The following is a 27,817-nucleotide window of genomic DNA, read 5'->3' on the forward strand; positions in this document are numbered from 1 at the left end:
TAAAAAAAAAATATTTTAATACAAAATAAACATATTGATGCATAAATTATGTACTGACCTTACAAAAGCAACAACGCACTCAAGGCCTCATTCTTAACAAGGCGCTTTATTCATCATAAAGCAAGCCTTTCATACCTTTTGCACCTCGATTAATGCAGTCCATCACATCTTCTTTTACTATAAAAGGACAAATTGAAAACATAACCAATGAGTGCAAAGTAATAATGCATTTAAAAGGGTTATATGAATGAGAACTTCAATCTTCTCCCTGGAATTCCCATGAACACAAACGCACACTCGCACACATCCACATGCAAATAGGAGGATTGTAATACAGTCTGTGTGAGTTCTGCTTGACTATTTTAATATTGTATCCATCTTGGGGATTATTCTCTCTTCAGCAGAGAGACCAGTGCTGGAGTGCTGCAGTACTCTCAGTATACCCTGCTGCTCTCAACAAGATTAGAGACCCTGCACTTTGACTCCCAATCCTGCTCTCTTCATGGTGTCTAACCACTTGGCGCCCCACCGCTCACAGTCATAGCATACGGCTAACATTAAAGTCCCCTCGCCCCCTGACTTATTTATTTGTGATGCAAGCGTTCTGCACATCTAATACCAGTAGGAAAAATTCATATTGTGTACATGAGTCACTGAAAATGATAAAAATGCAACAAAAGTTACTGTTGGATGGTTTCATTTTAATGGATAACAAAAAAGAACTATTCATATACAACAGCTACCTGATGTGATTTGGCAAATGGTGAGCGGTGTTATCAACACAACTGCAGAGGAAACAACAGATCTTCATAAAATGAATAGACAGCTATCCTGAAGTCCATCAGGATAGCTGTTACATGTACTGTTGTGGCATTTGCTTTAGTTTGAAAGTGGTAAATACCATGTTCTTTTTGAATATTGCATCAAATTACTGTTATTGCCTAATTACCATTGCAAAACATAGAGCTAAAGCTATTAAACCCTGTTATATTCTTCACAGTCCTGAACTTCCTTTATTCTCTATAGAGAATTCATTCCCTAATAGCATTTCAATGTGCTTCAAGATGACTTATGCGCCTTGCCATGAACAGGCAAATCGATCTCGTGCCATGCAGGGCTCTTCCAGTGATGAGTTCATCTGTTCCAGGTCCATAAAAATAAAGCAGCAACCAACCCCCCGAAAAACCTAGCAGCTCATCCTCAAAATAAAAGGCTTCTGTCTAACTCATACAAAGGGCAAAATAACTGTTAAAATACATCCTACTAAGAAGACTAAAAACGCATTCACATTGGAGGAAGTAGTTTTACATTTGATTCACTGGTTTGGCTTAAAGAGTCATTTGTGTATCCAGCGGGCCCTCTACGCCGCAGTGACCCCCAGGACTTCCTCATCTTTGGCACTGGATGAAGGTCTAGCTGCGTTTTTTAGCCCGGAAGCCAAAAGCTGGATTGGTGGAACGGTGGATAGAAGAGGTGGAGGGACGTGGGGACAAGCTTTCGTGCCTGCTTGAGTTGGATGCTGCAGCGGCTGCTTCTGCCGATGATGTTTTGAGACAGGATCCCGAGATGGAGGAGGCCTTGCTGTAGCTTTTTGTGCTTGGCTGAGCAGGGGGTTTGTTACCTGTGTGGGACTGCCGAGATAAGACACTCTCATTCATCTCACAAAAGCGCAACAAACCACACTACCGGACAGTGCTGCATGCTGTATGACAGCTGATGGAGAAGGGTTATCTTGGCACCATCTAGTGGCCGTTTAGAGAACAGACAGTTTGTTTGTTTTTAATAAAATGCGACCATGGAAGTTAGCCATGAAATAGCCAGGATTTCTGTCACATACTTTTTAAAAGACAAAATATCTCTCTTTGACTGCGCACAAATATTTTAGAAAATCAACTGCAAAGCAATTGGAAGCTCAGTGAAGTGAATGACTGACCTGTGCAGTGGATGTATTGGTGCTGCAGGCCTTTGCACCAGACACACTCTTCTTAACACCATTAGAGGATGAGGCTGATAGTTTTTTCTTCAGAGGCTATAGAAATTAAATGTATAACAAATGAAAAACCACAAGAGTTTGAGAGAACCTCAAAGCCTTTCAAGAAAGTCGGTCCACGTGGCAGCCATATTAGTAATTCTGATCATGCAAGTGCATCTCAAATTTACTTAAATAGGGATAGACCAAAATTTACTTAAATAGTGATAGATCAAACTCTAAAAAACTGTTTGCAAAGTTTAAAAGTATAGATGAATAATAAAATAACATAAAATAACGAAACCATGAAAAAATGACACCATAAGCTTTGTTTCTTTAGCTCAAATCAGGCTAAAAAATGTATTTAAGCAATACAAGAAGCTGTGTTCTCTTGTGAATACTGTCACAGCTAAAGACCTCTTTTGTAAGTCACTTTAGATAAAAACATCTGCTAAATGCATACATTTATATGCAAGGATACAAATATTCATTTAAAAAAAAAAGTTCATTAAGTGCCACCCTAGATAGCTACCCTAGATAACCTTTAACTAGATACTGTATTGTCCCTATCAAGTAAACATTAACAGAGCATATGGCTGCAGTGATATACACAGTATTATCGGCATCACAGTCTTATATCTCTATGATTGCTGTGATGAGGGATTGAGATTCTCCCAGATTGCAAATTTGGCATGACTGGTGTTTTATGATTAAGGTATACAAAAAAAAAAAAGATATTTTATTTTATGTTCATTTTTGAATGCATGAACATGCAGAAATGCTTCACTTTTGAATATGTATGAGCTACCAATTAAGTACAATACCTTGTATTACAATTAGGGCTGCCCCCTAATAGTCAACTAACCGTTAATTGACGAGAAGAGGCAACCAAAATTAGTTAGTCGACCAAAATTTACTTAGTCGTTTAGTCACAGGAAAAAAAAATCCACAGGAAGTGGCAAAGTCATGTGACGGACAGATCGTTAACAGCTGGTCTATGTGGTAAATACAGTACATCAGGCAGGACATCCAAACGCTTGCCTATAATTCATCAACCTCAAATATGGCTTATCACCTGAAACATGTAAATAGTAACAACTTTACATGACCACTTGCTTTAACATTAACTTAGAAAAATGTGGCTATTCAAGTGTTTGTGCAGTGTGTGAAAGCTGAAGAGTAGCGCGCTTCCTGCATGACAGCTAACATGAAGACGACGGTGTGATCACTTGCACTTAAAATACTTCAATACGTCATTTTTTTAGTCATACAGATAAGAGTAATACATCTTTTGAATCTGTAAAGAGTCTACTTGTATTTGTGTGCGCTCAAAATAACAAAACATTGTGCTTTTGTAAAATAATGAAAGCAAACAGGGTGTGATTTCTGCCTTCTCTCTCTGTGAACTTTTTTAAATGAACCAATTCAAATGGAAACCAAATATTCTCAGGTTATGTAATCCGTATGAAACGTGCATATAGGCGCGTCTGCTACTGCGGAGATGATGAGTCAGCATCGTCGACTTCATCACTGCAGCCGAAATTACAGAAAACATCAGTTTATCAATTATTAAAAGTCTCCTTGCTGTTTTTCCCGACACATTCATAATCATTACTTCTGCCGGTGTGCTGTGGCAAGCTTTATGCGTGAGCTTGAACGCTGAATAGGCTACGTAGGCATTAAAGGCTCATTATTATGATTCATATGGTTTATTAATAAACGTGATTAGTCGACTAATCGCTTAAAATGAACGACTATTAGTCGACCAGAAAAATCTTTAGTCGAGGGCAGCCCTAATTATAATATCTATACACTGGTTTACTACCTTTTTGTTTGGGGTGGAGGGTTTGCTGCTACTGCTGCTGTCTGTGATGTCATCAGGAGGTGCTGGGGTTACTGAAAGTTCTTCAGAAGTACTCTGCCCTGACCCTTTATCCTGAGAGGAAGTGAGAGAGAAGCTGTGCAGCGCCTCGTTCACCTCCACACTCTCTTCGTCCTTTGGAGCATTCCGGAGCGCATCACGCATCATCACTAAGACGTTTGTTTGTGTAACAGTGGTTGAGGTGTCCCCCTTTAAACAAAGATTTCCTTTCTTTCAAGCCTTTCTTTCTGACAGGTTCCGCAGTGAATCATCCATCAAACTGAAGAGTGCTAATTAGCTGATTTCTGAATCTATAATATTCATGACCTCATTTGAACAGGAGAAAAGAGTAATTGAGTTCTCTTACCGAAATCCAAGGGTTATCTAGCAGCTCATTGGCTGTGATGCGGTGAGCTGGGTCAACTTTTAACAAACACCGTATTACATTTTTGGCTGTAAGACAGAACATACAGTAAAATAGTTACCACACTGGCTGAACTGCAATCATAATGGAACAGTGTGGATATCAGAGGCAGTTCTAACCTGCATCACTAATGGTGTGCCACACAGGGCCAGAGAAAGTGAGCTCTCCTTTCATAATCATGTCAGAAAGCCTTTCCTTAGAGCTGTATATGAATGGAGGCTCTCCACACAGCCTAAAAAAAAAAAAAAAATGAATCACAAACATACACACATAGTGCAAGTCAGAGCACCTGATTGCATGTGAGTCTGTGCATGTGCATGAGAATGAAAACAACAGGAGAGATCTTCTTACAGCATGTACATGATGACGCCGATGCTCCACAAGTCACACTGTTGGCTGTATTCATGACCATTAATCACCTCAGGTGCTGAAAGGGCAAGTCCACGTGTCAATAATGAAAGATGTTTGAGGTCTGGTGTAATGTGTGATATCTGATGCGTGATGTCGTTGACAGCTTTCAGCCTCTACTCCTTCTCGAATGTTATCAGCGTCACATCACTTACAGTAAATTAGGTCATCTCCACTTTACTGCTCATTTTAATCAGCCCTTCATTCAATTTATTAACACCCCCCCATAGTAATTCATCAAATCACAAGTAAATGGAACAAGAGAATGTATGCGTTTGAGTATGTGAATTACCCATGTACATAGGTGTCCCACAAGTGGCCTGCAGCATGTTTTCACTGCCCACACCACCCTTCTGCACAGAGAGTCCGAAATCTGTGACCTGAGACCAGAGAAGACAGGACTTTGTTACTCACAATCTTAGCCATCCAAAAATTAAACATTTTAAGCACATACACACTCAAACATTTCCTTCTTTCCTTGATACTTTTCATCATTAGATTCTGATCTAGTGGAATACTGAAAGTAATGAACTGCAGACATGCTGCAACTGATCACCGTATCTCTCTCACATTCACTTCTAGATCTCAATTAAAATATTTACGGCCCAAACAGACTTCCATAGAGCAGCCGGTACACACACTCGCACAGACTATGTGCTGCTGAGCCATATGAATAATATATATGAGGAGTGTATATCGTTTCATTGGTGCGTCAGGGGCGGGCAGGATTAATATCCAGGAGAGATGACCACCTTCTGCCAGATAAAAGCTTTTAATACAGTGCCAGGACAGCGCTGTCTTTGGGCCCCCGTTCTACTCTGATTTATAACACAGCGCTGCCCTGATTCAACCTCCCGCTCCAGGTAGCGGCTTCAGTCGGCTCCCGTCAACGCTCTATTCTGCTCCACGCTGTGCCCCGGCTGGTAATTTGTCTCAGAAAAGCCACTTGTGATTCATTTTCTTTGAGAATGTGATATGAAAGCAGTTAGGCAGGAGGTCTGGTGTAATGAGACAGTATTTAAAAAGCAGTTAAAAGGTTTGGGCAAGGAGGATGGTGGGAGAACCAAACAACAGACGAGAATGTCCAGAGGTCCCGCCGCGTTTGAATGCCATACCACATGCCTGCGCAGAAGTTTTTACCGTCTCGCTCACCTTGATATTGACCATATCGTTATCGTTGCCGTGGTGACAACTCTTCACAAGAATGTTTTCCAGTTTGAGGTCACGATGAACAATGTCTGAGAGAGAGAAACAGGAAAAAGAGCAAGAGAGAAATGGGTTTGTATTATTCATAAAGATGAGAGCATGGCAAAAATGCAACACACTGGAATGGTAACAGTTTTAAAAATGCTTTAATGACCAATTCAAATGAAATGTTTGTCTCTGTTCACTTTTAAATTGCAATTCATTCTGTCACGCAATGTAGTTCTCGTGTGAACCCAGCACACAGGGCCCACCACTTTCATCCACATCATGATTCTTCATTACTGCTTCACAAGTTAACCGTACGTATTTAAATAGGAATGTGAAAATAATCAAATTATAATCAGCATGTGAGGCTAATATACTGCAATCTCATAAAACACTCCAGTACTATATACACATTGCAAGTGGCATCATTAGCTCCTCTAGACGTGAGGCACACCAGCACTCGGGGACTGTTGAAAAACACACCTATTAATCAGTATTCCTCCCCTGCTCGTTGTTAATGACTCATTAGCCCCATGTAATGGTGTCTCATTGCCAAGCAACGTCCTAAATTACCTCTAACTGCAGATTTCACAAGAAGGAGAGAGAAATAGAAAAAACGCCAAGTATCTTCAAATAAACCCCTCAGACTCAATTAAAATGGGCTGATATTTTGTCTGACAGTTGTTCATTATTATCTCATTATTAAAACAAGCCTGATTCTCCGTAATGACAGAGGAACTTAATGTGGATGCAATCATCAGAGTGATTATCGAATATGGGGGGAACAAAGGAATCCAGGCCATTGCATATGACTTAACAAAGATGTGAACAAATTTCCGAACTTTAGGGTTTTCATTTCCATTTAACACATTTCTCTAAAGTTAATGCCACTGAAATAAAGAAATAAAATTGGATGATATGTTTTCAGGGTAAGAAAGCATCAACACTTCCTCAGAAAACAGGCTCATGAGAAGTATCTGCTGACGAATGAGAAGTATCTGCTGACGAATGTCAGAACTGGAGGAGTGTGCTGGGTTTTGTGAGCGTCACCTTTTTTGTGCAGATATACAATAGCTTCAGACAAGCTTTTGATGATGTGTCTGGTCTCCTCCTCAGAGAAGTGCTTGTTCTTCTGCAGGAGATCCTTTAAATCACCTCCTTCACAAAGTTCAGTCACAAGGTACATCCTCTGAAGAAAAGCGCACACAAACATACATGATAATTTCTGACATCAAACGAGAAGCCATTGTCAAATACAATCCAGTTGCATACACAGCAGTTTGATGTGGTTCACAATAGCACAGCTGAGCGAACTTTAAAGGAAAGAGAAGAGAATAGATGTTTCATGTTTTCACTCTCACCTTTGGTGTCTCAAAGACTTCCTCCAGATGTATAATATGTTCATGTTTCACTTTTTTCATGATGCTGACTTCTCTTTCCAGATGTTTCACACCAGAACTGCCAGCCTGCATGGATGCAGAGCATTTGTGACACTTAACCCATCCTTGAAAACCATGTGAGCGGCTTTCCATCCATCACCTCTGTCAACAGGTGAAACATGATGACCAAACACTTACCTTCTCTTTGTTCACCTTCTTAATTGCCCACTTCCTCTGCGTCTCAATGTGAGTGGCTTCGCAAACGACGCCAAAGTTGCCTTGACCTAATTTCCTCCCAAAGGAATAGATTTTCTGGGTATCCAAATAAAGAGGGCCGCATTAGGTGAAGTATTACATACACACTTCTTCTCCTATAGTGACTGTAAACAACGCTCCAGCTCTGACTAATGGGGACAGAATGAGGGTGGGTTTGTTTTTCAGCTTCTCTATACTCTATTAAGTTGAGACCTGAATCCTTAAAGTGGAACTTAATTTTCAAGTTTGCCAGTCTCTGGAGTTTGGGAGAATATAGTATTTCTAATCAAGTTACAAATGATTAAGTTGCTGCCGCAGTTCATTCAATCTCAGGTCTAATTAACTTGATCATTATCTCTGCGCATGCAAGGCTGAGCACTGCCTGCTGCGGATTTGGCAAAGACAGCAGTCGGAAACCTCCTGAGAGGGCGAGGGCAATCAACAGCATAAAGGTGTCATTTCCCTCCAGGCCTGATGAGGGCGCTACCAGATTGGAGGGCGGTCAGACCATAGCAAGCAAGGCCATGGCTCTGGAGCAAGATAGGAGTGGCCATAAATTTCTGATGGCTAAAAAAAATCAAGACTTCCACACCGCAAGAACAAATGTGTGTACAATGTAGCATGCACTGCATCTAGATCACATGTGTCAAAGCTCCTGGAGGGCCACTGTCTTGCAGAGTGTAGCTCCAACCAACTCCAAAAACACCTGCCTGGAAGTTTCTAGTAATCCCGAAGACCTTGATTAGCTGGTTCAGGTGTGTTTAATTAGAGTGGACGCAACAATCTGCAGGACAGTGGCCTTTCAGGAACTGAGTTTGACACCCCTGATCTAGATCAATAAGGGCTTTACCTGTATGTTGGATTCATCCTCAATGCGAGTGTGGGGCACCTCCTTCTCGGCACTGTTTGCACGAGTCCACTGAGAAGCCATTTTCTTTTCAGCTCCAGACACATTTGTATGTGTCATCTAAAAGATGAATCCATTTTTAATAATTTGCATATATAGAGCAACAACATAATTGCAAACATGGAAACTCCCACAAAAAGAGATCACAGAATTGGAGGCACTGGGCTCTTATTCACTAACATGTGCATGCACCCATATTTGTGAATATTTTCACACAAAAATCATGATTCATGAAAAAAACGTATTCTAAAATTTAGAAGAAGAAAAAACATACACAAACAAAAATCACTACCTGTGGCCTTAGAAACGTGTTAAGCCGAAAATGTATTAAAAATAGCCTACAGAATAATAAAAAAAATGGTAAGAACAAGATTTTTTATTATTATTATTAGTATAAACTGCTTGTCCTATGTAGGGGATGCTGAAGCTTATCCCAGTGTCTCGGGCTGAAGGCAGAACAAAACCCTGAATAGATGGCCAGCTGCCTCACAGGCATGAAAAATATATCTATAGAAAGCGAAATGAACTTTTAAATGAACTAATTCAAATGGAAAACAGATATTCTCAGGTTATGTAATCCATATGAAACGTGTCGTGCATATAGGCGAGTCCGCTACTGCGAAGATGACGAGTCAGCATCATCGACTTCATCACTACAGCCGAAAATACCGAACTTCCTTGCTGTTTTTCATGACAGGCTATTATCATTATAAATATTATTATATTATTTATTGTTGTATTATTATTATTATTATTATTATTAATATAATATAATAAAGTTAAATACTAAGTCACCTAAGTCATAAAGAATAGAAAAAAGTAGGAAAAGACTTAAAAAGGACATGTTTGCAGAGAGTGAAAAATGTACGTACAGTCGAGCTTGTACTAAAAGCCCTTATATGGAGATGGCTTGGGCATGTATTATGCTAATTCAGGCAAATGCTTCCTTAAGTAGAATAATCCAGATTCATCGACATTAGAACAAGGGTAATTTATGCGTGTGCGCACCTGAGAAACTTTTCTGTGCGTGTATGTATACTTGTATGTAATTATTAGTGAACAAGGTCAAAAGCTTGTATATTAAACAATGAACTGTAAAGTTTCAAATAAGATGTCTCTTTAAATATTCATTCAGGAGTAAGTGTCTGTCATCACATACATGCAATCCAGAGTCTAATGTCTCTAAAGTCTAGGCTTCACCTGTCGCTCTCCAAATTCACTTCTCACTTTAAAAGAAAGTGTCTAAAGTCTCCACACTAACATTAAGCACAATTTACTCAGCTTAAAAACGTTCTCTAGGGCCAAATTAAATGTAAAGCAATTATGGTGTGATGAGTGGGAGCGGCGAAGTGGATCCGCCACACAGACAAGAGATTAAATATTAATGAGGAAGCAGTGTCTTTAACCTCTCCTCTCTTAGCAGCATTATCAAGTCCCACTGACAGGTCCTCTCATAACAGCACTGTCTCTCCTATTACTGACCATCTATCTGCTAAACAAAATGGTTGTGACACATTCTGGACATTTCTATCAGCTCAATTAGAGTTATGTGATAAGAGTAGTAAAGGTCAAAGTGTAGCACACTGAGCTTCCCCCTGAACAGACCTGGGAAATGAGGAAAAACGATCAGGACATAGAGACATCTCAGAAGCTGTCACGTCTTGCAGCGCTGGCTTCTGCAAATGCAAGAGGATGTGTAAAAGAGTCGTTTCTGAGGTGGACAGCAAAATGTTGCTGAACCCGTGCTTTGTTAGTAGAGAGGAATTCCTCTTCAAAAAAGCTCTTAAACTTCAAAAACTGAGTGGCATTGATGAAAAGGTACATCAGCATTTCACTCGGGCAAAACAACTGCTGAACTTAACAACAGCACTGTTAAGAGTGAGCCAAAACCAAAACTGAGCCATAAATGACATAAAAGCCCCATTTCAAAAGCCCTAAGATCAGAGGGCTGAACAGTATGTTGAAAGCACTCTCTTTATGCTTAGCGCTGAATATTGATTAACATTACAGTTCTTCTTGTGCTGTCAAAAGGATACGTCTTATTGAGGTCTGTGGTCTTGCTGAGAACAAATTAGAATAAATTTAACACTGCAATTTAGACCTGCATACATAAGTTTTACTATTATTTTTTAATAGGATTTTGCCTTGTATCTGATAACATCAGCAACATACACACCGTATCAGAGTACATGCATTTCTCACCAGGCCACATTTCGAATCTTTAAGCTACGCTTACAGAATTCCATTTTTGCAGCTACAGAAGCAAAACATCTTTATATAAGCACAAATTTTCAATGAGCACAAAAGGAAGCACACATGTACCCAAGCAAAAAAAAAAAAAAAAATAGGCAAGAAGGTAATAATAAGCCTCACAGACTCAGAGTCATTTTAAGAGAGACATATTTTAGCTGCCTCACAGAATATACATCAGCTAAGAAGCAATCCACAGACCTCCCAGATTTCTGGAAGCACTCAAAGGAAAGTAATTATGGCAGATAGAATGTCTGCAATTGATCCTCTTGCATTTTTCATTTCTTGGCCATAACAGTAAAAACCCCATTAGTGCTTGTTTACTGATTGTTTATGGACTAAAATGTGCATTGTTTCTCCTGACTGTGGGAGGTGCTGTCTCTTGGCTTGAGCCCAAATTAAATGTGACTCTGGTATGATGTCTGAACACACAAAGATAATACAGGGCCTGGATAGAGTTCTCGCCTGCTCTTTTCTCTCAACACATACGAATTTCTTCCTACTTCCCCTCATGCTGTCTCTCTCTTCTAATTTCTGAATTCTTTCTGATTTTTTTTTTTTTTTTTGCTTGAGTCAATTATGCTATGCTATACATTTTAATCTGTGTAAAAAAATGAATATGTTTGTGTGTAAATTAATTATTTCTATAGTTCTATTACAAAAAGTGAAGAACATAGGAACAAAAAATAAACGGAAAAAATGAAAAAAATGAAAACACCTTGAATATTTCTTAATAAATTGCCTGTTTTTCATAATAGAATGATAAAATGGCAACATTCATATAAGTCAAAATAAGTTATTTTTTAAAATTCACACTTTTATTCACATAATTACATTTTTTTGAAAAACAAAAGTGAGTGTAATTTTTGTTCTAATATATCAAAGCAAATACAAGAGCAATATGACAATGTACTGCATAACATGAATGATTTAAATTATTTATCAATAAATACTTGACCAAGAAGATTATTTGCAGAGGCCAAGCGTTTGTAATATGTTATTAAAGCATTCATGAAACATTATTGAGATATTTAAGATATGCTTGAAGGATGCCATATTTGTGTTGGCTGTAATTTGAAGGTCATTGATTGTTGGTTTGCAATACATCTGAGATACACAAAGCAAACTGATATTAAATCTTGCATGATGCAGTGGTCTCCTGATCTACTCTTACTAAGGATTTTACTCTTCTTATCTGCAGCTTAATTATTCATTGACAGGTGCCTTTGATGAAAAATGATAAACGTCACAGTCTTAATGAAGCTTGGAATTACATTACCAAGTGATATAGTGCCTTGCTTGTCTAGACTGCTTACACTATTGGAGTCATTTAACCTCATAATCATAATTTACCTGAGTGCTTCACCTCACCATACTACATAATGTTTTCCTGTTTAACATGAAGTTAAGGTTTGTAATGGACTGCCAATTGATATAGTTCAACCACTCATGAAAATGCTACAAAAGGGGACATATCTGTAAACCTACCAATGACTTCTTGCATATAAATATGGTTTGTCTTTAAAATTTAAATATAGATGTCATAATTATTATGTGTTGGAGGAGGTTTTGACTGGAGGTCTCAAATGATACCCCACTCTAAACTAAGATATCAATGGGTGGTTAAGAAGTCCAGAGTCTAGACAAATTCATTCAACTGCAGGCAAAATAAAATTATGTGTGCTTAGATAACTAGAAGACATCAACACAACAAAAGTTATTATTTGAAATGAATGAAATGATTCTTATGAGCCAGTTCTTTTAAATAATCATTCAGAGAGATTCACAATCTCACACATTACCAGTTTGAATCATTCTGACCATTACTGAATCAATATTGGACTCACTTACTGAACATCAAGTGAAACTTAAAAACAACATCCTTACTGACTGGTTATTCACATGACAACCTTTTATGAAAGATAAATAAATGATGTTTTAATTTAAAAAAACATGATAGGAGGCGTGAGGGAAAAGTCCCCTGCTTCCTAGTATCACTACAGTCAACATACTGTACAACATACTGTTCAACATACACAAGTGAAACTTCTGAATATGTGTAAATCTATCTGGGTACTGGACTTTTAACAGGCAGAACCCAGGTGGTCAAGATGGGAAACATCACCTCATCCATAAAAATAATTAAGATCAGCACTCCACAGGGCTTTTGCCTCAGTCCTAATTATACTCGTTACTCAACCATTCATTGCATCTCTACACAGTAGAGCAGCATCATCAAATTTCCTGACGACAACACCATTATTGGCTTAATCAGTGATAATGACGAGTACACAGGCACCCTCTTCAGGAGAGGATGGTGTTATAGCAACAATTTAGCTTTAAATGCCAGTGAAACAAAAGTGAACTTGAGGAAAACGGACAACGCACAGCCCGATCTGCATTAATGACTCACCTGTTGCAATCATTAACAATTCTTCCTACTGCAAATATCTGAGGAGCTCAGCTAGACACCAACATTCCACATTAGAAAGGGCACATCAATCGTTCCCTTTGATGCAGTGCTCAAGGAAGTATGCAAGCACACCCTTGTGAGCTTTTACCATGGTATTGTGCCGATGGTTAGCATGCATAACTGTCTTGTATGCTAAAACAAATATGATGGTACTAAATGGTAGTCAGAATGACTACAAAGGTCCAAAATAATATTTCAAAGGCCTTTAGGAGGTGTTTTCAATTGTCTAGGTTCCACCTCGGGACATGTCACTTGATATATCGCTTATAACATGCATATGGGAAAGCAACATGCACCAACCATATTCCCAAACTTGTAATGAGACACACTTAAACCAGCTGTTGTCAACAAAAAAGAAGCTTTAATGGTTCCCGTCGGTTTTACATCTAAATAAAAGATCAATGGTTCAACATTTGAAAATGATATTAAGACAGCTATAAATATTTGAATGGCAGAAAGTGCAACACGCAATATGGCGGAATAAGTCCCGCCTTCTAAATAAGAGCCAATCGCTGATTGGTAAAGTCATCGCGTCACTACAGCGGCTGTTAGAAGCTCCGGTTCCTATAGAAACAATCAGAAATGAGACACATTTAGGACTGCGCATGCGCATTAGCTTGATCCAGCCTGAAAAATACCGTTTTTTTGTCATGATTCGAGCGTTTAGAAACAATATTTATGAGGCAGTTGTTATCAGATTTCATTGGTGATTTCAAATATTAAATTTAATAGAAAGCTTGGCGAACAGCTTTGGAGAATTTGATGGTTCCCCATTCAAAGAGATAGGAGCTGCACTTGCATGCCCGAGAGGCATTTCAAAGATGGCCACCGAGTAAAATGACTTGTCTTAAAGGGACTTTGATATTAGTATTGCAATTTTACAATTACAAATATTTTTTCTTTAAATACTCAATTTCTTCACTGTGAAATATTACAATAGCAATATATCTTATTCTGTTTTTTATTTAGTAATAATAATCATTTTAACAAAAATAATAATTATAATTATTTTATAGTTACATTTATATAATAAAACCACAAAATTTATATAATGTAATCGCAAAAAAAGATTATATACTGCATCAATATGACTATAACATAAAATAACCTGGAGCTTTTTTTATATTGCAATTCATCAGAAAGATTTTATTTCCCCAAATCGTGCAGCCCTAATTATAGGTGATAACACGTTAGCTGACATGCTCCCCTGTGTAGCTGATGATTGAAGGGAGCTGGGATGAAGATCTCTGAATTAGGGGATACAAGCATATGGATACTGTGACTGACAACCTGCCAACAAGTGACACATTTTAAGGGACTTAAACGAAAAATGTCTGTTCTTGGATGATGAGATACTATGTGAAAGACTAGTCAAACTGAGCAGCCTAATCTGAAAACAAAACAAAAATTTTTTTAAATGTATGAACTACTAAGCATTGCTTGCATATAAACTAACTCTGAACAGGAAGCAGTTTCATTGGTGAGACCTCACCAGACAGGTACCAGAGTATAATATGTAGATTGCTGATGCCAAGGCACAGAGTACAGTGTCTGCTTCAGACAGAAAATCCTTCTTGATCTTACCATCAATATTTGACAGTGCACAGTCAGGAGAAACCTCAGTCTTACAGGCCAAATGTCATTGCCTGCTGGGGAGGAAAATCAGTGAGAGCCTCAGCAACTAAAACCACCTGAGAAAGACCTGGCTCCTCTTACAGAGCAGACTCAAGCAGTGCCTACCACTGGGCACTCAAGTTACGCCTCATACTGTCAAACCAACATCAGCCAGAGAAGCACATAAGCCAAGAGACGCTTTAGGCTATGTGAGAGTTTAGTGTAAAACCAGAAGTGCTCAGTGTGAAATACTGTTTAATCTTCAGTACTTTACAATAGCAATATTCTATATATGTTTATTACATAAGGGGTAGAGAGTAAGCCTAGACAGAAATATGTTTGACCAGCTCTGTTTTGTAAAACATTGTGGATGTGTCCAAAACCAAAGGAAGCTACCTTGCTTCTCAGCCATTCAATGACTGGTTTCAGACAGGCTTCCAAAGCACTGAAACATCAGGCCAGTTGCATAAACCTAGCCTCTATGATAGGACTGTGTCTTAAGAACTTGTTTGTAAGTAACTTTTATTATTATTATATACTGTAAGCAGTTTATGCAACCGGCCAATCATGTCTAATGTTATGTTATAGAAAAAAAAATTGAGTTCTGGAAATAACCAAGCAAATATTAGTGACAACTATTTTCATGAAACTATTTTGTATTTAGTGCTTTTTTTAGCGTATTAAAATAAAAAACATTGGCATTTATAAATGAATTTACCTCTTTCAACTGCTCTATATTAGACATCCATTTTATTCTTTCCACCAACTGCCAACCCACACACCACAAAGACTGTGGACTATCATAGGCAGCAAAGGACACAACCAGATAAAGGCATCTTAGAATACAGGATGTGATGCAAACAATGGATTCAGGCATGCCTTTATGCCTTCCTATCTCCATTTTTCATAAGAATGTTATCGTATACAAAAAAACACTCTTTCCTATCTCAAAAATTTGACCATATTTCTCAGTGAATGATGAAATTATACTACACTGACTATTAGTTTACATCCCACTCCGAAACATAGACTATTTTGTAGGACAAAACGAGACCTGGCACAACCACTGCAACCAATATTCAGAAGCTTAAAGCCAATAATTATTTAAATCTCGTGCAAGTAGCAATTAACTCCCTGTGACCTGTTCCAGCTAAATATAATTATCTGGCATAGAACCTGCATAATAATAGATGTTTTATTGCTCCCTTATGTTTCAAAACACCGACTATGCTTGGCTATTGAGTGTTTAGGTGACTATATCCTGAGTGTGAAAAAATCAAGTTCTTCAGTTTAAGCAATTCATTTTATAAATACAATTACTCTTTGTGTCTTTTTAACAGAACAAAATAATTGCTTATTTTACTTTTTTATTTTAATGGTGTCTTCTTATTTCTCACCTGTAATAGTTGTTAGCCAAGCAAACTTCCTCAGAAGTTGCTTTAGTCGTGTTGAGGTGCAAAATAGGATTAATAACATATAAGGCTTTTAATATTATGGTTCTACTTACATAATGCGACTACACAGACATCTTCGTTGTATTTTCCGCGGGAAATGGTCAAGTTAATGTTATTTAACTGCACATTAGTGAGATGAATATTACACTGTCTGCTGCTCCGGACCACGTTGCCATGGCAACATAGAGCGCTTGGCCAACTTGCGCTTCCTCTTCAATGCAAGCTCACGCGACATTAACACAACACGCTTTTTCTAAATATACACTTACCTTTCATATGAGTTGTTGTGTTTTTGAAGGGCTTTTCCTTTGTTATGCTTCTTGCAGGTCATCGAAATCCTTGATGCAAGAGAATTTAACACTTGCGGCTGTCCAAACTTTCCTCCCTCGAGAGGGAGGGAGAACTACGGTGTGGTGCGAGGGACATCACGAGAATGAGACACCTGCACACTGCAGTTATGTGAAGAGCCAATTCAATAATTGAAAGCATGAATCCTAAGTAGGTTATTATTGTCATGTCAAGACCAAGGGTGTCTTTGTTGTTGGTGGGGTTTTGTTGTTGTTTCTTGAAATTTAAGTGCTTCGTCAGTGAACTATCAGAATGATTCCCGACTGAACCACGAACCGATTCCGACTGTTTCGCTAAACCATTTGACCTGTTCATTGAAATGAACTGACTCAAATGTGTCATTCATTAGCGTGTCGGGAATCGAAAACTACGGGCTACACTACATGTTCCTCAGGGAAAATATTTAAGATAAGTATGCTGAGCTCCCTAGTTAGACAAGGATTTATCAGTGCAATTTACTAAAGCACAGCCAAATTTAACTGGAACTTCTGCGACACCCACCTAATGAGTAGCCTATTGTGTTTTATAGCGAAATATTTAGACGTTTATTTTCGCTAAAGCTGAAATAAATGCAGAACATTCTTTAATGTACTTTTAATGAACTTTTATATTTCAAAATTGTGTGTGAATATTATTCTATATAAAGTAGCCTACTATTTCTGAATGCAAATTAAACAAAAACCTTCCATCAGTTAAATAAGCTGACTTTAATTAGTCACAAAATTCGTTTCTCTTTTAGTTTTCAATTATGTGTCCATTTTTAACACACTTATGAAGTAATAGGTGTTTGTCTCCATCTAGTGGATTATTAGATCCTGTAAGGTTCATGAAATTTTGTTTCATTTGACAGTGGCACATGTGGTGTGTGTCTCTCCAAGTCTCCCTTTATATTATGACATGAACAAGTTTTACAAGGCACTGCATAGGTTACTGCTGGGTCATTCCTGTTACTTTTCTGAAAGTGTGGCAGTGGCCTACTCTTCTGAAGAAATACTTTTTAAAGTTACAACATTTTTAAAAGTTTCTATGTATATTTTATTAGGTCAGTATGGTAAGAAAACAACTGGTAATTTAGTGTATGTACTGAACAGAAAATTCTGCATTTAACAACACACCAGAAAATCTAGCTGAGTGCTTTAGAAACAACAGGTAGGCCAATGGTATTTAAACCAATAGTAAAAGAAAAGAAACATTTTCAGCTGGTTAAACTTAGAAATAAAAGTTCACCTGCTGCCTTAAAAATGTGAGTTAACTCAACTAAACATAAGTTAACTCAACTTGAAGATAATCTATGTTTCAGCTCACAAATAGTCAAGACAATGCATTATTTTAAGTTTAAATTTTAACTTAAAGTAATGCGTTGTCTTGACTATTTTTGAGTTGAAACAAAGCTTATTTTCAAGTTGAGTTAACTCACATTTTTAGGGCAGCAGGTGAACTTACATTTCTAAGTTTAACCAGCTGAAAATATTTTACAATTAAAAGTAATCAAGACAAAAGTTCCACTAATGTGAAAATACAATCAATTTAGACTTAAAATAAATTATATAGATCAACACTTTGAGATAAAAAAAAAAAAAGATATTTATTGCAAATATATCAGGTTATGACAATGTCCAAGCAAACAAAATATTAATTATAAAAGAATTTAGTATTAGTAAAAAAGACTAATTATTAGTAGGTTATTGAACATATTACTATGTTTAAAAAAAAATCAAGGTACACATTCCACTTTTCCCACAGCTTTACGAAAAGTCCTGTACTGTATGAAGTGGAATTCTGCATTATAAAGCTGCTCTTCAGACAAATTCTTCAAACAAATGACAAAAATACACAAACACAGCCTGCTTAAACTAATCACACAAATTATTGAACTTCACATGACATTACTAGTACCTAAACAATAAACTGAAAAAAACAAAACAATAAACTGACAAAAAAAACAATAAACTGACAAGTAGAATCAGAATAGTATTTTGTAACTTTAGCAGCAGTAACCTCCATTTAATACTTTCTTCATCTGATAAGCAGCCTTGAAAAAGAGAATTCTTGATTGATCGATATATCTGAGATTCCTTTTTTTCTTGGATATATTTATGACATTATCTAGTTTAATGGTTATAGTCTGATCAGGACACCCACTCGGGGAGAGCAGCAACTACATTGGATTTCCTCAACTTAGACAATTTTTCAACTGCAACACATTTATAAATGCTTTTCCAGCCTTTATACTTGCTTAAGGGCATGGCACACATGAACAACTGAAGTCTTTCATGGCTTCTATTGCTGTGTCTCTTTATAGTCCCCAGTTCTCTATGTTGTGAATCAGTGTATCGTGAACACAAATTCAGCCACTAACAAAGCCACTAAACATTGGGGCACTGATCGAAAACTGGGTCGCACTTAAATGTCACTAGTATTTATCAACAACATCACTGTGTTACATTCCAGGACCGATGCCCTTCTAGTATGATTTGTGTTGTTCATCATGCATCTTCATTGTTACTGTTAAAAGTACAGTGCCATGATGACTTGAGAGACAAGAAAACATGACCGGATATAAGCAAGGTATAAGTGTTTTTACAGTGCATTGTGAGAAATTTTACTGAGCAAACATTTCAGTGCACTGGAAAAATTTTGAATAGGACAGCCTTAGAAATGGCCGACTGATTTAGGCCTTTTTTAAGGCAACAGACCTCGAGCCAACATTCTTTTTTCTCATTTATTAGAAGGAATCGTCGTTAGTTTAGAGAAGGGGTGTCCAATCCTGCTCCTGGGGCCCGTTTCAATAAGGAGGTTCAACCAACTCTGAGTTAAAACTTGAACTCTGAATTGACTTACTCTGAAATGGGAAACTCTGAGTTTTCTGTTTCAGAACAGCTGAACTGAGTTAATTCAGTCGACTCTGAGTAGGTTGACTCTGAGTTAAGCGCGTGCACCACGACTATGAAAAGCCATCATCAATGGAGCTCTGATATTACGATTCACCATGGCAACAGCACGTGACAAAATGACGTCCGCATACTGTACTTCTGAGTCAATGCAAGTTTAATTCTTATCACTGTTATAATATCAAAGGTGAAAACTGGCAGAACGGTAAGTTATTGAACTAATATTCATTTTCATGGTATCCCACATGCAAAAAGGGAAGAAATAAAATAATTTAATAAATTAAGTGCTTTTTTTTTTTTTTTTTTGTGAAAATTATGTTCTATTTACCATGTAGGCTAAAAGTAGCAGTTATTTGCAATAAGTGTAAACAGTAATTAGATGCTATTTATTTTTTATACTGGCAGATACATACTGTTTGCACCTCAGTATTGTTGTAAATTAACAGGATGCAATAATAACAGAGTGTAAATTATTTTATTATTATTAAACACTCGTTAGGCAATTTACTTCCACTTTCAGAACATTTTCTTCATTTTTATTGAAAATAAATGCCTTTCTGATGTGATGGGAAAAGGGAGAATAGAGAGCTCGGCAGAAGGCGGATTTGAACCCAGTCAATCACATCGTAATTTAGTTCTCAGTGTCCAACGCACTACCACCTACACCACCGAAACCATCAATCACATGGATTGATTTTAACCTTGTGTGACATTGATGGGCAGGGCTACTGTTAATTTGCACTTAGTAATAGACACTCCGAATAATCTTGTTTTCCGTTTGCATTAAGATTATTTTTATTACCACACTGGCAGATATTGATAATTTTAAGTAAAATGCACTTAATTTAGATCCCCCCAGAAAACAAGACTAAATATCTTATATCATTTTCTTATATAGAAAATCCATCTTGATTTAAGAATTTTTAGATATTTGTACTTGAAATAGGACAAAAAATACTCAAAGCATTTTTGCAGCGTGAATGAATGAATGAACTATTTAAACATCACTTGCACTTTAAAAAGGGGGAGGAGACCGAAGGAAACTCTGGGTTTACCGAAGAAAACCTGCTCCCGACCAGGTTAGGTTCACAAACTGACTCTGAGTAAGTTACCTCTCTTTTAGAAACGGGCTTGACTTACCCTGCTTTCTCGGGTTTGACATACCTCCCTTTCTGAAACAGAAAACCCAGAGTTTCCCTCATTTCAGGGTTAACATACTCAGAGTTTTCACTTAACCTCCTTTCTGAAACGGGCCCCTGGAGGGCCACTGTCCTGCAAAGTTCAGCTCCAACCTCAATCAGTGTTGCCAATTTAGCGATTTTGTCACTAGATTAGTGACCTTTTGAGACTTTTTTCAAAAGTTTAGAGACAAATCTAGCAACTTCTTGGACAAACCTTATCTAGATTGTTATTTTGCCCACTGATCTCTATTCATATTTATATAGATCAATGAATTTGCCATCATGATATCATCTAGTGACATTTAGCTACCAGTTTTACTGGGCATAGAAACTTCTAGGCAAGTGTGTTGAGGCAAGTTGGAGCTAAACTCAAGCAGATTGTGTTTTTTACAAGGTTACACAAACATTTTCTTGCAACTGTATTGTACTTATGGAAAGGCTGCAGTTCCTTTTTACTTAAAATGAGGCCTTGAGAATGCTATGGAAGGAATGCATGAGTTTTTGTTAGAAAGGTAATTTACCTGCATTTTACACCTCATCACAGCATCTAGATATTTTAAACTTACTCTGTTGTGCATTCCTTGACGCAAACTCGATCTCGTGCCATTAAAACATTTTCAAAGAGCGAGGGAAAGAATGTGTGCTATTCTTTGAATAGAAAAGCAAAAGCTTTAAGAATTTGCAAACATTTCCCATCCTTTTTAACAATATTGAATATATTATCAAGTGGTGTACATACTGTATGTAAAAAAAAACAAAAAAAAACGGAATTTTAAAGCAATAGTTGCTTTGGGTTTTCCAACTCTTCCGAGATAAGAGAAAAACCATAAAATAATACAGAATATAAGGCAAAATTTTTTCTTTCTACCAAAGTTTCCCTAAATGTAACTCTTGAACTAAAATTATTTGTATATATACATGCCTTTATTTCTTTTAACTCTATTACTAGTACCAAATGCTTTACCTTATACTCTATATACTACTCTATATCACTGGTTCTCAACAAGGAGGCCTCAAGATTTAGCCAAAAAAGGCATCAACTAAAAATCACGATATTTCTTATTTTAATTTAGCTCTCAACAACTGTTTTTTGTCTTTGAACAACCAGGATTTCCATGGTCTTTCTCGACAAACCTGGATATTTGATTTTAAAACTGTGATTTCTAGACATGGAAAAGTCATGTAAATTATTAAAATCTTCAATCTAAATTAAAAAAATTTCATTGGGTAGAAATAGTGAGTAAAAAATATTTTAAAAATCTTTATTTAGTAAATCATGAACCACTGGAAAAGTCTTGGGGCCTTGACTATGGGTCAAAAAGGTTGAGAAGCACTGCTCTATATGATGTTCTTGGCTGCAGCATGGGATCTCTCATAGTAATACCTATTTAAATTACGCTACTTAGAGCATATTTCTAATTAAAATATTTCCAAGAACATTAGGCTTAACAAGGACTCATCTCTATTGCTGATTGAAGGCAATACTCTTTTCTGGGCTCTTTTATGTTCTGCACTCAAACAGACTTTCTCCTCTTGCCAAAGACATTGTTGATGAGCTTGGCCATGGACTTGGAGCCACTGTACCGCCTGCGGTCACCTCTAAGCTTAAGCTGTTCCATCACATGCCGGATGAGCTTTGTGAAGAGGTTGGAGATCTCCAAATAGTTCTCAGCCGCCGACACCTCCTGGAAGAGGCATTTGTTCTCCTGGGCCAGAGAGCGGCCCTCCTCTTCACTCACTTGACGGCTGTGGCATAGGTCCTGCTTGTTACCCACCAGGCAGATGGGAACCTCCCTATTGGAATGAAATCAGATGATTTGCTTTTAAGAGAAAATTGCTTTATGAAGAAAACATGGCCATGTGATGTATTATATTTATAATTGCTACAGTCTAATAATGTATGTGGCATTAAATGGTAATATCCGTACTGACTCTAAATATGTTCACACACTGAGTTTCACTTCTCACAGTGTGTGTCCTAATTGGAACAATGGCATTGGCATAGCCTAGACATTTGACAGTAGCAAGTGGAACAATTTTAAATAAAACATCAAATGGTCACAATGTGTGAGCTCAAACCACAAAGAAATGGGTTGGAAATTTGCTGCAAAGCTTAAACTTCACTACAAGTACAACCACTGGTTGCCATGTTTTGAAGTGTCAACTATTTTAAACCAATTTTTAAGGAACTAAAACCATCCATGAGTGATCTCATTGCCCATTTCAGAGTTCTAATCTGTTCCAGATGACTAGTTTCATGCTCACTTCCTATTGTTTCAAATGACAAATAACCAGTGAAACCTAAACCAACCACACTTTTAAATTCCTCTATAAATGTGATGGACTAAAATGGAAAACTTTGGCCTGCTGGTCACACTGCAGTTATCAAAACCATTGGAAATCTCATCGACTTGGACAGCTTTTTTTATGAATTATGTACATTGTATTATCTCTTATAATGTGACTCAGTCTGTCCTTTACAGATGTGCACAGATCTAAGCAGGAAACCTCAGCTTGCTGTTCTGCAAATGGTCCTCATTAATTCATTAAAGCTCCATCCTCCTATTGCAGTCAGCATCAGACAAAGGTCAAAAGGTCACTGGAGAGACTCTGACTCACCCTTTACAGGTTTCTCGCCGACTTTCTTTGATCTGCGCCAGGATGTTTTTGGCATTTAGGAAGGACGTACGGTCGCTGATGGTGTACACCACCACAAAGCCATCAGCCCAATCCACCGGTTCCTCCAGGATACATCTGCTTTCTCCACTCTGCCAGGGGGTGAGGGGCACACAGAGGTCCAGTCAAAAAAACATGCTCATCTAAAGTCCTTGCTGACAAAATGGAAACGCGGACTATGTAATTTCACTTGTTTACAGTTGACTAGTTCTCAACCAGAAGTTTTTGTTTTGGATGCAGTGACTGACTGCCAATGCTGGCTGTTTATAGCATGAGCATTTAGTTACAGGGTAGAAAGGTGCCCATCTCATGACTTCGGTTTTGGAAACCAAAGTAAAACAATAACTGCCGAAGTAAAAGTTCCCAGATGCAGCAGCTGTAAGCCGTGAGGCTCAGTTTTCAAAGGCTTTGCACTGTATACTCTGCTTCAGGGAAATATCATAAATCCCAGCAGAACGTAACATGCATTTCCTATAAGAAGCAGGTATATCTGAGCATGTTGCCCTATGGCAGTGTTTGTATGAACGCTAGCCATGAGATCAGGGTAGCCGTTATGAATGTATAAACACAAACCTGCGAGCACGGATCAAAGACTTCCAAGTTCAACTGTCTTCCATCAATGGAGAGCCTTTTATGGTATAAGGAGTCTGCAACAAACATTTTGGATAAAATACTTGGTATTACAACAAACGTGTGCATCATAAAATCTGAACCCTAAAATGAAGGGGGACCGTTAGATGCTCATATAAAATTCAAGGGAATAAAAGTAGAGACTAAGTGCATGTGATGTGATACACATGTAGTTGTATCAGAGGCGAGTGATTACTGGGAGCTCCAGGAATCCTTGGCATGGCTGGATGGATTTAACTTTTAGGAACTGGACAAAAGGAAAACATACACTAGCCTTGCGTGTGCACAGGGCCTTTTACAATCAATGTACATAATGGGAAACTTTCATTATTTAAAGTTATTATTTAAAGTTATTATTAGTTATTATTTCATTATTCTTCTGTGGAACACAAAAAAAGATATTATGAAGAATGTTTTATCTTATTTTTTTTTTTTTTTAAACCGTGAAAGTCAAAGGAGTCCAGAAGAAAAAAGAAAAAAAACACTGAGAAAGTTTTCAAAATATAATCTTTTGTGTTCTGCAGAAGAAATAAAGTTGTACAGGTTTGGAACAACAAGCGTAAATGATTACAGAATTTTTATTTTTGGATGAACTAATCCTGTAGACCTTTCTTTCATAAAATAAAAACACTGTAAAAGAAAATATCCTGCTAAATTTATGATAAAATAAACCGCAGCTGTGGTTGCCAGAAATTGACTGTAAAAAAATACAGTGACAGTATTTCAGGTATTAAGGAATGGCATATGGTGCCTGTATATTTTACAACTTATAGCTGTATATTTCTTTAATGTTGATTTACCAATCTATTTGAAGTACAAAATCTGACTTGTACTGATAACCTCCATAATAATACAGGTGGTAAAATTGAAAGCCACATGATAAATCCGAGTTCATTTTAAGTTACTGTCCATAAACATGTTTATAGATAGAGCACAGGGTCATATACACACACAGACATCAGCAACACCATCAGAGTAACACATATGACTATAATATAAATATAAATAATGCAATAAACATTAACTAAATAACACCAAATATAACACAAACAGCCTAATGTACTGTACTGATAACAAAAATAAGAAGAAACAAAATTATTTAGATAAAATATAATAATTTTTGATGTTTCATGCAGGGGCTTCTGGGAATTTACGGTTTTCTTTTACTGTTTTCACCATAGGGTAATTCATAGTTTTTACTTGCAAAAACCATCAAGTTTATTGTATTTTACAGTAAAAAAAAAAAAAGTATATATATTGTGTTGTTACACCATTTACAGTTTTTCACCATATATGATAAGGTAACTTACAGTTAAAAGGTTTTTACTGTAGCTTTATTTACAGTATAATTCTGTAAAAATATTTTTAAAACATAGTCTTAGAGCTGTCTCTCTTATGAAGAGAATGCTTTCAGTACACAATGAGCTTTGAAACATTTTATTCTTTTTTCTTTTTTTTTTGTAAATTTAATCATTTTACTCAGTTTATTTTCAGGTTTTCTGCATCCTTTTCTTCTGTCTTTTCTTCCAGCTATATATAATGGAAGTCCTCAGCAAGCTCCCAATTATGTTTTTCATGTATTTTATGAACAAAAAGCTTTATGTGAATTACAACATTTAATAATATGCCAGACATAATTCTGAGGCGGATAAAAACCCATGAACACATGAGTAAAGTTCTGGCTGCATTATTAAATATGCATGTGAGACTGTACTTACTGGCATTTGACGCATATTCTCCTATGAACCGCTTGGTCAAGAATCTCACCAAAACCGCTGAGGACAAGAGAGAGGAGATGATTGATTGATTAGTTAGTTAGTTATTGAGATTGATCATCCAGAGCTGTGATGTAAATGACTCGTATGACAGCTTGAAATAGGAAGAGAGGGCACAAGGTGAAAATCCAGCCCCTCATCAAAAACTTGGCCAGTCTACAGTGAATGCTGGTGCATATTTGGCACGGGAAAAATCGTTACATTTTCTCTATGAGCACACTACCTGGTCTATATTAAATATTTGAGCCATGAAGCTATGCTGGCTCATTGAGTCATTGAAGTTTCCGTGCATAAATACACACTCTGTGGCAGCCTCATGAAAGTTGCTTTCAATCCTTCAGTCAGGTTTTAACACATTTTCCTTACAAACCCTCAAATCTGGAACACTAGACCTTCCTTGTTGTTCTGTTCTGCCTTCACCCTGGTCATTTGGATCAGAACCCTGATTGATGACTCCCTCATGACCCCCACTAAACTAGAGTTTCGGTCTCAGGGGCTGTAGCATCATCGTTTCCCAACTACTTAATAGTCATTATTACAGGTATGCAGCCTGAAGGGCTAAATGTTCCTATGCCGCCGAGTGGAACAAAAATAATCTTTCCCAAATTTCAGCAATTACTTGCATCTTAGAACCATCTTTTTTAATTTCCCTCTCAGATGACTTCTATTACGATGATCTCACTACTATGATCTGTTCCAATATACAAAGTGCTTTCAGTGTTTGCAGAGGGCAGAAATAATTGCATTGTGATACACACACTAACACACTGCTCACACATGGGTGATTTCCAACTCAAAATGTGAGGACCATGCAACAGGCACATGGGTAAAAAGAGATGCTGTAAAGTTTTAGCTAATCTGAAATATGCACATAAAATGTATGTTCTATATACAACATAAGATGAGCACTTACCAGATTTGCCTGCTCCCTCACTGCCCAGCAGGGCCAGTTTAATGTCATTCATTGTTGTAGATGGTGTGCTTTGTTTGCTGTGCCTCTCTGCGTCCAAGTGGTTGGACAGTCCCAGCCACAACTCTTTACTATTTACTCTGCTCAGTAAAGTGGTGCTACGCTCCCTCTCTCTCTCTCTATCTCTCTTGCTCTGTTTCTGTTACACTTGCAGACTTTCCTCTCGTCTGTCTCCCCTCCCACTACACACAGTGCCGAGCTTCCACAAGGTCAATTCACCATCCCTTTGATACTTGTTGTTCAGCTAAGTGGAGAGTGAATTGAAACCAAAGCGCTCTGTGATCTGATTTTGATTAGAAACTCTGCTTTAGATTTAAGCAATATTAAACAATATTGTTCACAGTCCGGAGAGGCTGGTGGGAATTATTTAGGGACTTTTTCACTGACTCTCTGGGACAAGTAGGTGGCGATAGGTAATTGTCTTTATGAGTGAGTTTTTGACTCTTTGACTCTTAAATCATGTTGCTCAGAGATGCAAAGGTAATTGACATTATTGTCTATTTTCGCTCTGTCAACAGAAATTACAACCAAAGCCACAGCAGAACTGTTGCGCTTCTCCCTGGCCAACATTTGTATGTGGGGCCCATAAGAGCATGAAATGGGCTGAAAAATGTGCCCTATTTGGGATTGTCCGCAGGTTCCATAATGGCCTCATGTCAAATGCCCACATGGATTTCATCCAGGATTGCACTTGGTGCTAGGTGGGCCCCAACAGGGCAACATGCCCAAGACCCATCTCGGCCCCAGCTTTAACTTTTGTGAGTACAACATGGTGACTACATGGGCTTGAAATACGGGCTGTATGTGGGTTTGTCCACCGGTTCCATAATGCAACATACCCATGTGGGTTTCATCGGCTAAAATTTAACTGATTTAATTCAAGGCTAATAAAAACAGTCTTGTCGCCACTTAATGCTGTAACAATGTAACCTGCAGAAAGAGTCATAATACCCACCACAGTAACTAACTGTCAGAATAGAATAGAATAGAATAGAACAAAATAGAATAGAATAGAATAGAATTTATCTTAAAGATATTAGATTACCTCAGTTTGTACCACAGGGCTCTTGAATGCTTGATTATGATTGGTTGATGAACATAAGTGTGCAATTCAAGAAATGCAGACTTAAAAGTAATTCCAGACAGGTCTTGACCGCATTA

General features: G+C 37.5%; 2 protein-coding genes and 1 long non-coding RNA gene across 5 annotated transcripts; 1 reads left to right on the forward strand and 2 right to left on the reverse strand.

Annotated features, from left to right (window-relative positions):
• Positions 1–341: 341 nt before the first annotated feature.
• stk33 (serine/threonine kinase 33) lies at positions 342–16,612 on the reverse strand. 3 transcript variants are annotated; one of them, XM_051899056.1, is made up of 13 exons: positions 16,239–16,376; positions 8,338–8,454; positions 7,431–7,544; positions 7,215–7,319; positions 6,904–7,042; positions 5,815–5,900; positions 4,955–5,042; positions 4,606–4,681; positions 4,374–4,486; positions 4,198–4,283; positions 3,795–4,040; positions 1,934–2,029; positions 342–1,621 (listed from the first exon to the last, which is right to left on the reverse strand). In XM_051899056.1, exons 2-13 carry the CDS (start codon positions 8,452–8,454, stop codon positions 1,361–1,363), a joined length of 1,527 nt encoding a protein of 508 aa, XP_051755016.1. In that variant the 5' UTR covers positions 16,239–16,376; the 3' UTR covers positions 342–1,360. The 3 variants fall into 3 exon arrangements, with proteins under 3 accessions (XP_051755016.1, XP_051755015.1, XP_051755017.1); XM_051899055.1 differs by lacking the exon at positions 16,239–16,376 and adding an exon at positions 16,455–16,612 and having other exon boundaries at positions 343–1,621; XM_051899057.1 differs by lacking the exon at positions 16,239–16,376 and adding an exon at positions 16,455–16,611 and having other exon boundaries at positions 344–1,631.
• Positions 7,309–17,120, forward strand: LOC127515444 (uncharacterized). The gene is made up of 2 exons (XR_007930823.1): positions 7,309–7,404; positions 16,512–17,120. It is a non-coding gene; the product is annotated as an uncharacterized LOC127515444 (long non-coding RNA).
• A 4,595-nt stretch (positions 17,121–21,715) lies between these two features.
• On the reverse strand, positions 21,716–26,732 carry rerglb (RERG/RAS-like b). The gene is made up of 5 exons (XM_051899067.1): positions 26,600–26,732; positions 25,630–25,686; positions 23,855–23,928; positions 23,225–23,373; positions 21,716–22,399 (listed from the first exon to the last, which is right to left on the reverse strand). Exons 1-5 carry the CDS (start codon positions 26,649–26,651, stop codon positions 22,120–22,122), a joined length of 612 nt encoding a protein of 203 aa, XP_051755027.1. The 5' UTR covers positions 26,652–26,732; the 3' UTR covers positions 21,716–22,119.
• Between the last annotated feature and the right edge of the window lie 1,085 nt (positions 26,733–27,817).

Source organism: Ctenopharyngodon idella, chromosome 7 (assembly GCF_019924925.1).
Source record: "Ctenopharyngodon idella isolate HZGC_01 chromosome 7, HZGC01, whole genome shotgun sequence".
Taxonomy (NCBI): Eukaryota; Metazoa; Chordata; class Actinopteri; order Cypriniformes; family Xenocyprididae; genus Ctenopharyngodon; species Ctenopharyngodon idella.